Below are 9,765 nucleotides of genomic sequence, written 5' to 3'. Positions count from 1 at the left end.
TATTCATTTTCTTAAAGCTATTAATTTAGCCACCTTTGAGCACCTGTTATGTGTGTGATATGGCAGTAGGTATGCAAAAAATAAAAGCTAGTTTCTGTTCCCAAGAAGCTTGTGGTCTTTGGGGAGTAAGAATGGCAGATATACAACTGACTGTAATACTTGACAAAATCTGTGAAACACGGAGATTGGAGAGGCTGTTTCTGATTAGGGAAGGCCCCGTGGAAGCAGTCATGCTGGAACTGAGTTTTGAGGGCTACTTGGGATTTCAGCAGATGAATATAGATTTCTTAAGCAAAGACACAAAAGTACATGACACATTTAGAGAATGGGCCATCCAGCTTACGTAGTGACTTGGCGCGGGGAATGGGTGCAAAGCAGGAGATGGAGCTGAGAGAGTTGGGTTAGGCCAGGCTGTGGGGATCCTGGAATGCCCACTTGTCACTTTGACCTATGGGTGACTTTTGTTTGTTCAAGCTGATCTGTGACTTAGTGCCATAAGTGAATGCTGCAGATTACTCTCAGATCAGAGTAAAGCATATCATGGCTTGTAACTTGCAGTTGCCAGTTGCCAGGGAGGTTCATTTTAGTGAGGCCAAGATTATGAACTTAACCCATGTATGAGACAAATTAACTTTGCCTGGTTTCATGGTCACATGTTGTAACCATAACCTTGATTTGATAGTTCTCATGTAAGGAAGTGAGTAAAGCAAGATGAGCAACATATTTCTCTATTAGAAATGCAACAATTTATTCTTAATAAGATTTTTAAATTAAAACATTCATATGAATTTTTAATTTGTATGTAACACAAAGAAGGCTGCAGTTATTAATGAGACTTCTTTTCTAATCTCTTCTTGGCTTTCTTTTAGCTTGGCATTCATTAAACGTACTCCAGTAATTGATGCAGACAAACCAGTGTCCTCCCAGCTCCGAGTTCTCACACTCAGTGAAGACTCACCATATGAGACCTTGCATTCTTTCATCAGCAACGCAGTGGCCCCTTTTTTTAAGTCTTACATCAGAGAGTCTGGCAAGGCTGACAGGTAGGTAAAAACCGTGTTTCTGGTTGGTTTGGATTGTATTTCATTTAGTATTCACAAGACACTCGGAGATGTAAACTTCAGAAATCAGGACGGTAAAGCTAACAAGCCAAAAGGGTATAAATCCACTGCATTAGAAAAATGTATATTATTCTGGCATCGTGTGCAGCACTGTAACACCCTCAGTGTCAGTCGTGCAGTTACTTCTGTTGTTTCAGTCAGGGTCTTTGTGGATTTCAAAGTTGTATAAGAATACATCAGCGTGGACAAATTTTGTTAAGATCCCATTTCATATTTGAAGAAATCAGTCACACAAATATTTTGATTTTTGCTTACAAAATAAAATACATTTACAATCTTAAAAAAAAAAGTATATTATTAATACTTGACAGACCTAAAATAAGAGCATCTTTTTAGAAGCCTCAATTTTAGTGTACTCAATTTGGAGTTATTTCCTATCTTTTTAGGGATGGTGATAAAATGGCTCCTTCAGTTGAAAAAAAGATTGCAGAGCTTGAAATGGGACTCCTTCACCTGCAGCAAAATATTGAAATTCCAGAGATCAGCCTCCCAATTCATCCAATTATTACAAATGTTGCAAAACAGTGTTACGAACGTGGAGAAAAGCCAAAAGTTACAGACTTTGGAGATAAGGTTGAAGACCCAACTTTTCTCAATCAGCTACAATCTGGAGTTAACCGCTGGATCCGAGAAATTCAGAAAGTAAGAGCATAGATTGAAAGTATTTTGTCCAATGCTTTGTTCTTTGATATCTGTGAGCAGACTGGTCCGAGATTTTGTCAGGTCAATTCTGCGGTGACTGTTAGTTGTGCTTCCCTTGGTCCTGGGGACACTCAGTGGAGGACTGACGTGGGGGGTGGGGAGGAGGTTAGCCTGTACTTACTAACCCTGCGCTCATCTCCGCAGTCCTATACCTTTGATTTCAGGTTAAACCACTTAGAATTTACAGGGAAGGAAATCTACTTGAAATAGAAACATTAAATTGTAATGGCATGTGTTTAGTTAATGATACTTATTCTGTCTTTGTTTAAATAGTGAATACTCTTGAATGTTATTTTTTCTGTAAAGGTGACCAAACTTGATCGAGATCCTGCCTCAGGAACTGCCTTACAGGAAATTAGTTTTTGGCTGAACTTGGAACGGGCGTTATATCGCATACAGGAGAAACGAGAGAGCCCAGAAGTTCTCCTTACTCTGGATATCTTGAAACATGGCAAGCGTTTCCATGCCACTGTCAGTTTCGACACTGACACAGGTGAAAACTAGAGCTAATAATCTGGTTGAGTAATTAATCTGGCCTTTGTGAGATCTTACTGATAATTTAGATGAAAATGCACAGCTTCACCATCTTTTCCTGACTGTTCCCTCTCTTGCATCTGTCTCATGTTTTCCCCGTTCTAGGTAATGGAAATGACTTTTCCACACCCTCCCTTCCCTTGAGGAGTTTTGAGAACATGAGCCAGTTTCTCTAGGCCTAGTCTAGAGGGTCTTGGGAGTCACCCTGTTCCCTGTTCCTCGACCAGGCTGTGCTTGCTTAGTGTGAAGTCAGTGCTTCAGACAGTCCAGGCAGGAAGATGGTTTACATTAAGCAGAAGTCACTTGGCCCGCAGGGCCGTGGAAGGAGAGCTGGTCGAAAGGAGAGCTGGCCGCTGCTTTCTCTTCCTCCTTTGACCTGCCCTTCCTTCCCCTATCCCACCCACACACACACACCCCCGACCTTCCTCCCTGCTCTGAAAAGTGGGTGAGGGGGATTTAGTTTCCCGCATGGGGGTGACAGAGTGAGTGATGCTGCTTAGGCACACGGCCGTTGGAATGACCGGGCGCAGTTAGCATTCTGTGCCGCCCCGTGCCCACAGAGATGTGTTGGAGCGAGCAGGCAGCGCTGCAGTGGCTGTTGTGTTCTTTTCCTTCACTGCCAAAAAGGTGTGGTGCCCGCATTTACATGTTAGAGGAAGCTCCAGGTGGAAAGCTTTCCGTTATGTTGATCACACTGCACACCTTACCTGGGCATTCACTAGTGCTGAAAAGTGTAGCTTCACTTTTTTTGTAATACCTTTGGGACCTTTATTTCCTTCCTAGTACTTTTTTTTTTTTAACCTAATGCCAGAGGAAGTCAAAAAATAGACTGAGACCCAGGCGCTTGGTGATTCTATGTCTATAACACACCCAGCTTGAACCATGGGTATACAATTTAAATTTTAGTGTTTTTAAAGAAGTTACAATAAAATCCTAGTTTTTCTAAACTCAATTGTTATTAGTAGAACATTCAGATAATATAAAAAGCAAAAAAAGATGAAATGTGAGGATACCATCCACAGCCTTTAGAGTGGATGAGTTGACTGACATGTTTTAAAAGCAAAAATGAGACCACACTAGACCATCCTGTTATAACATGATTTTTTATTTTCAAAATAACAATTTCTGTCACTAAATCTTCTATAATGTCAAAATGTCCCATTGTGAGGATACGTTTTAGTTTACTCACCCAGTGTTAAGTCTGTATGGAATATCTTTTTATTGCCTTATATCCTTGTATTACCCTTTTATTTAAAAGTTGAGGTGAAATTGACACATAACATATTATAGTTGCATGACTTGATATGAACACTGTTAACTTTTTCTCTGTTAATCTTAGGTCTCAAACAGGCTTTGGAAACTGTGAATGACTACAATCCTCTAATGAAAGATTTTCCTCTGAATGATTTGCTGTCTGCCACTGAGCTGGACAAAATCAGGCAGGCACTTGTGGCAATTTTCACCCACCTGAGAAAGATCCGAAACACAAAGTACCCCATTCAGAGGGCGTTGCGTTTGGTGGAGGCCATCTCAAGAGACCTGAGTTCTCAGTTACTCAAAGTGCTGGGCACGAGAAAACTGATGCATGTTGCTTATGAAGAATTTGAAAAAGTACGTTTTCATGTATCAGAAATTCACCTCAGGGCGTTGAGATGAAACCATGCTCTAATAATAAGCTGGCTTTCTTAAATTATATCCTAGGTGATGGTCGCATGCTTTGAAGTTTTCCAGACTTGGGATGATGAATATGAGAAACTGCAGGTGTTGCTGAGAGACATTGTCAAAAGGAAAAGGGAAGAAAACCTGAAGATGGTGTGGCGGATCAACCCAGCCCACCGGAAGCTGCAGTCTCGCCTTGACCAGATGAGGAAATTTCGACGGCAGCATGAGCAGCTGAGAGCTGTCATCGTCAGGGTTCTGAGGCCACAGGTAGGACTCCCACTCTAAAAATGCCTACAGGCACTGTTTTAATGACGCTTTTTTTTTTTAAGAATTAACTACTTCCCCATCACTGTTCCCATCCCCCCAATTACCCAATAAAAATCTTTAAAAAAAATAAATTAAAGGAGTACCTCTTTAAAAAAAAAAAAAAAAGAATTAACTACTTGTTTCTGTTTTGCACTGTTAAGTACTTTGTCAGCTCTGTTTCCGTCTTGGCACTCTTATCTTTAAGATCGAGTGATTGTGTATTGTATTGTTTCAATCCCGATCTTTTCATGTTCTCCGCCCATTTGTTCCACCCCCAAATTTCATGGACCCTAGGGCCAGACTTCCTGGGTTTTAAATTGTAACTCTACTGCTTCAACTAGCTGTGTGACTCGGACACAGCATTTAACCTTTTCCCCAGATTTCTCATCTACAAAATGGGGATAATGATCACACATGTCTGAGATTTATTAAAAGAATTAAATGACTCATTTACTTTGTACATGTTTTTTTCTCTTTTCAATTCACCTCTTTTCTTCACCAGTGCTTTTCTTTCCCTAAAAAATCTAGTCCAGAAATATAAGATGGATTGAGACATGTAGGTAGAAGAATCGATAAATGGATAGATATATGATAAAGCCAATAGATAGCGAATGTTAATTGACTGAATGTTAATTATAGACTCTAGGTGGGCGTATACGCTTTCAACCCTCCTATAGTTTGAAAGTTTTGTAATAAAATGTTAGGGGGCTCTCCAATCTAGAAATCATGCCATCTAGGAAGCTTCACTCACAGATTGGGGTGCCTGCTGTTTGGGGTTGAGTAATCGCTAATAACAAATCCTCATCGTGTCTTCACTCGGTGCGGCACCAATGTGGGTGCACATGTGTGGGCCTGGCTCTAACATCCACCCTTTGTTTTACTTGGGAGAGTTGGAGACTAGTGCTGACTCGTGCTAGCCTAGGGTTTCTGAACCCCACTTGCCATGTATCTCTTCTCATACAGCATTTTTTAAAAGAGCATTGTGTATTTTCTTTCTGTTTTTTAAATCACATGGTACACAGCCTTTATATCAGTAAAGTTGTATAAACTTACATATGCATATGTTCTTAGAGTGTTTTACTGGCATGTTTAGTCTGTTCCTTCAGTATTATTATCGATGTGGTTGCATCCAGATGTGCCACTTCCTATTTGGTTCCCACCCGTCTCATTTTGTTCCTCTGTTTCCCGGGTCGCTTGTGTGTAATTTTTAGTGTAATATTTTAAGTTCCTCTATAGACTGAATTTTCTTTTTAGTGATTACTCTTGGGATTACAGTTTGCATCGTTAATTAATCATGACATACTCAATACTGACTTCCAGTAAAATATAAGCACCTCATGCCTGTGTAGCTCTGTTTCCTCCTGCTTGTCATATGTACAACAGGGAAATATGCTATTCTTGTCACCTATATTACATCTATATCTGTTAGAAACTCACCAATACAGTGTTGTCAGTTTTGTTTTAAACAGTCATACACATTTTTGAAAAATTAGGAGAAGAAAAGAAAAATATGTGTTTTTTTACATTTGTCCACATCTTTCCATTCTCCAGTTCTCTCCATTCCTCCCTGTGGATCTGAGTTAGTGCCTGGTGTCTTTCCCCTTTAGTCTGAAGGAACTCCGTTAGTATTTCTTGTTCCACAGGTCTGCTGGCAACAGATTCCCTCTTCTTATGTTTATCAGGACAAATATTTCACTTTCATATTTGAAGGATAGTTTCACTGGATATAGATTCTTGGGTGACAGCAAGCTGTCAGTCTCCCCAGATTTTCATTCTTGCGGGGCTCCCTGGCGTCTCCTGTGTGGGTGTAATTCCCTAGGTCGGCCCTTCTCAGGCTCTCTTATTTCCAGAATCTCCCCTTCAGACTCATTGCTGTTCTGCTCCCCCCCAGCAAAGCTGCAGGTTTCCTGCCTACGCTGGGGGATGGCAGCACCTCCAGGCAAGAAGGTGTTCTCACCTGGTGTGGTGGGTGGCGCTTTGTTGTGAGCGAACACTTCTCAGGTTGTTGGCTGCCTTTGGTTCTTTCCATTGTCCGGAATGGCTGTTTTTACAAATTTTGTCCAGTTTTTGTTGTCACGCTGTCATTCCTAGGAGCCCTCAGAATGTTTTAAATGCATAAACTAAAATGGATAGGTTTACAAACGAACAGTTACCAACAGTTTTGAGATTGTGATCTAGTAATCCATGTGCTCCTCCATGAACACAAAATAGCCACGGGCCTACTACCATCGGTCGCAAGCAGGCTGTCAGGATACGTACAGCTGTAACGTGATGGGGAAGTACTGACTGGTGCTAGAGTCCAGCCCTGCGAACAGCTGGGACTGTTCGTTGTATGCGTTCGCAATTGTAGGAAATGTTAAGTTTTAGTTAGGGGCTAGTGAAAGTAATGATTTTAATTTCCCCCAAACAAATTCCTGATCTGTCTAAAGGGCATCCGTGGACCCAGGTCAAGACCCTGACTAGCTTTATAATTCAGCGGGAGCGTGGGCACGTGGTACGTGTGGAAGGCAAGCACTTCCTGCCAGAAGACCGCGTGTTAGAACTGAATGGAGGTTTCTTATGTTCCTATTGCACTCTATCTGTCCCTCTGCTGTGTACTTCCCATGGGTTAGAATTTAAGGTTTTAAAAATCAAAAAGGAAGATGATTTATGTTGGATACTGAGTTTGTATGCAGCACTCCTGTGAATTACTGAGCTTTCCAATGCGGTTTTAATTGACAGCTAAACACTGAAACGGGAAGTACCCAAAACTCAGGTTTTGACACATGTTAATTTAGCCGCTTAAGCAATGAAATTACGTTGTCAGAAGACCTGTACAGTGCAGAGTTAAGATACACTCTGTAGTGTTTTATTTGGCTTCGTTGAGTTGTGGTTATATGTTTGACTAAAAGTTAAAAACCTCTGTAGCTGACTGTAGTTTTGTATGGTGTATGTGTGCGACTGGTGGACAACAAAATAAGAATCTTCATTCGGTAACCTCTTTGTCACACATCCTTCTCTTTTAGGTCACAGCTGTTGCACAACAGAATCAAGGAGAGGTACCCGAACCCCAGGATATGAAAGTGGCTGAGGTTCTCTTTGATGCTGCTGACGCGAATGCTATTGAGGAGGTCAACCTGGCGTATGAGAATGTCAAGGAGGTGGACGGGCTGGATGTCTCCAAGGAAGGCACGGAGGCGTGGGAGGCTGCCATGAAGCGATACGACGAGAGGATCGACCGAGTGGAGACGCGGATCACGGCTCGCCTGCGGGATCAGCTTGGCACAGCCAAGAATGCTAACGAGATGTTTAGGATTTTCTCCAGGTTCAACGCGCTGTTCGTCAGGCCTCACATCCGCGGGGCCATCCGCGAGTACCAGACTCAGCTAATCCAGCGCGTGAAAGACGACATTGAGTCTCTTCACGACAAGTTCAAAGTCCAGTACCCACAAAGCCAGGCGTGTAAGATGAGCCACGTGCGCGACCTGCCGCCCGTGTCGGGGTCCATCATCTGGGCAAAGCAGATCGACAGACAACTGACCGCCTACATGAAGCGCGTGGAAGACGTCCTGGGCAAGGGCTGGGAGAACCACGTGGAGGGCCAGAAGCTGAAGCAGGACGGTGACAGCTTCCGCATGAAGCTCAACACTCAGGAGATATTTGACGACTGGGCACGGAAGGTCCAGCAGCGGAACCTGGGCGTCTCGGGGCGCATCTTCACCATAGAGAGCACGCGGGTTCGCGGCCGCTCTGGAAACGTCCTCAAGCTCAAGGTTAACTTCCTTCCTGAGATTATCACACTTTCCAAAGAAGTCCGAAACCTCAAGTGGCTTGGCTTCCGAGTCCCGCTGGCGATTGTGAACAAGGCGCACCAGGCGAACCAGCTCTACCCGTTCGCCATCTCCCTGATCGAGAGCGTCCGCACCTACGAGCGCACCTGTGAGAAGGTGGAGGAGCGGAACACAATCTCCCTCTTGGTCGCCGGCTTGAAAAAGGAAGTGCAGGCTCTGATCGCAGAAGGCATTGCACTGGTGTGGGAGTCCTACAAACTCGATCCGTACGTGCAGCGCTTAGCAGAGACTGTCTTCAACTTCCAAGAGAAGGTGCGTTCTGAGTTCATCTCCGTGTGCAGGAGTGAGCTAAACGGTCACAGCTAACTCACTTAGCACGCTGTTCTCCCGTAGAAGGTGCGTGTGACTGAGGGAGCACAAGGCGAGTGAGCTGAACGGAGGAGGGGCCGTTTTACTCACGGGGCTGTTTGATGGGGTGGGGCTTTGAGGAGGCCGCTAAGTAACAGCACTGAGTTTAGAAGCCAGCGGGGAGAGGTGACGGACACAGGAGTCTGACAGGAGGACAGCTTTATTACTGATAAAGCTGCGTGGAGAACGTGGCTCTAGGTCTGCAGCTGTGACACTTGCTGTTGGTCCACCCCAGACCTAGGATTCCTCCTGGGCGCCAGGGCAGCTGGGCAGTTGTCAGCCTGCTGGCCCCGCACCTGCCTTACGGACAGACCAGAGTGTGAGCAAGTGTCTGGTGCACAGGCTGGCTCCCGAGAACAGAGAAGGTGCCGATCAGAGCACATTTTCTTTCTTGCTCCCGACTTAACAATCAGAGGCCGCCCTTCCCATGAGCAAGAGGGAGTGATGGGAGAAGCTGCTAGTTTCCGTACGCTTCCCACCCCTCCCACCCCAACAAATAGGATTGGCTGTTGATGGAAGAACTTCTCTGCTCTGAGCACTTGTTAGTTAATTGAGAAGAATGTACATAAGAATTAAGGGCTAGAACAAGAGGGTGTTTTAAATGTTAAATGTACCTTCCTTTAGGTGGACGACCTGCTGATTATTGAAGAAAAAATAGACCTGGAAGTGCGCTCCTTGGAAACGTGCATGTACGATCACAAGACCTTCTCAGAGATCCTGAACCGAGTCCAGAAAGCTGTGGACGACTTGAACCTGCACTCCTACTCCAACTTGCCCATCTGGGTCAACAAGCTGGACATGGAGGTCAGCTGGGGCTTCTCACAAACGCTGCTTTGCATGGTCCTTCTGTCAGCGTAGGAGTGGGTCCTGCTTCATGAGCCTATCAGCCTGTCACAGAAAAGCAGTTATCAGTGATAGTTAGTTTCCCCTCAGAAATCGCGTTTAACGATAGAGCTCAACTGTTGCACTAGCAGGCCGTCCGTTCCAGGCCCAGGCCGGAGGCAGGAGGGAGCTGCTCTGAGGGAGGAGAGAGAGCTCTCTGTGTCCTGGATGTGTGACAGCCTCTGCGTGTTCCTCCCTGCTCTTCTAATAACTTAGGCTGTCCTTCCTGGCCCTCCCTTCCAGGCATCCTCTGATAACCCTGGCCCTCTCCACCACCCAGCTTAAAAAGAAATACCCAACGACAAATACCTCGTAGAGGTGTGTGGGGAAGGGGGGAGAGTGTGTGTGTGTGTGTGTGTGTGTGTGTGTGTGTGTGTGTG

General features: G+C 44.5%; 1 protein-coding gene across 1 annotated transcript in view; it reads left to right on the top strand.

Moving 5' to 3' along the window:
• Positions 1-9,765, top strand: part of DYNC1H1 (dynein cytoplasmic 1 heavy chain 1) — a 71,464-nt gene that overhangs the window by 13,672 nt on the left and 48,027 nt on the right. Inside the window, exons 3-9 of the mRNA XM_019639264.1 lie at positions 870-1,043; positions 1,508-1,763; positions 2,130-2,316; positions 3,697-3,968; positions 4,059-4,286; positions 7,331-8,407; positions 9,128-9,307. Coding sequence (XP_019494809.1) covers positions 870-1,043; positions 1,508-1,763; positions 2,130-2,316; positions 3,697-3,968; positions 4,059-4,286; positions 7,331-8,407; positions 9,128-9,307 — 2,374 coding nt within the window. The remainder of the gene's footprint in view (positions 1-869; positions 1,044-1,507; positions 1,764-2,129; positions 2,317-3,696; positions 3,969-4,058; positions 4,287-7,330; positions 8,408-9,127; positions 9,308-9,765) is intronic.

Source organism: Hipposideros armiger, unplaced genomic scaffold (genome assembly GCF_001890085.2).
Source record: "Hipposideros armiger isolate ML-2016 unplaced genomic scaffold, ASM189008v1 scaffold_43, whole genome shotgun sequence".
NCBI lineage: Eukaryota > Metazoa > Chordata > Mammalia > Chiroptera > Hipposideridae > Hipposideros > Hipposideros armiger.
Note: the sequence above shows the minus strand (reverse complement) of the source record. Positions and strands in the feature narration are given on the sequence as shown.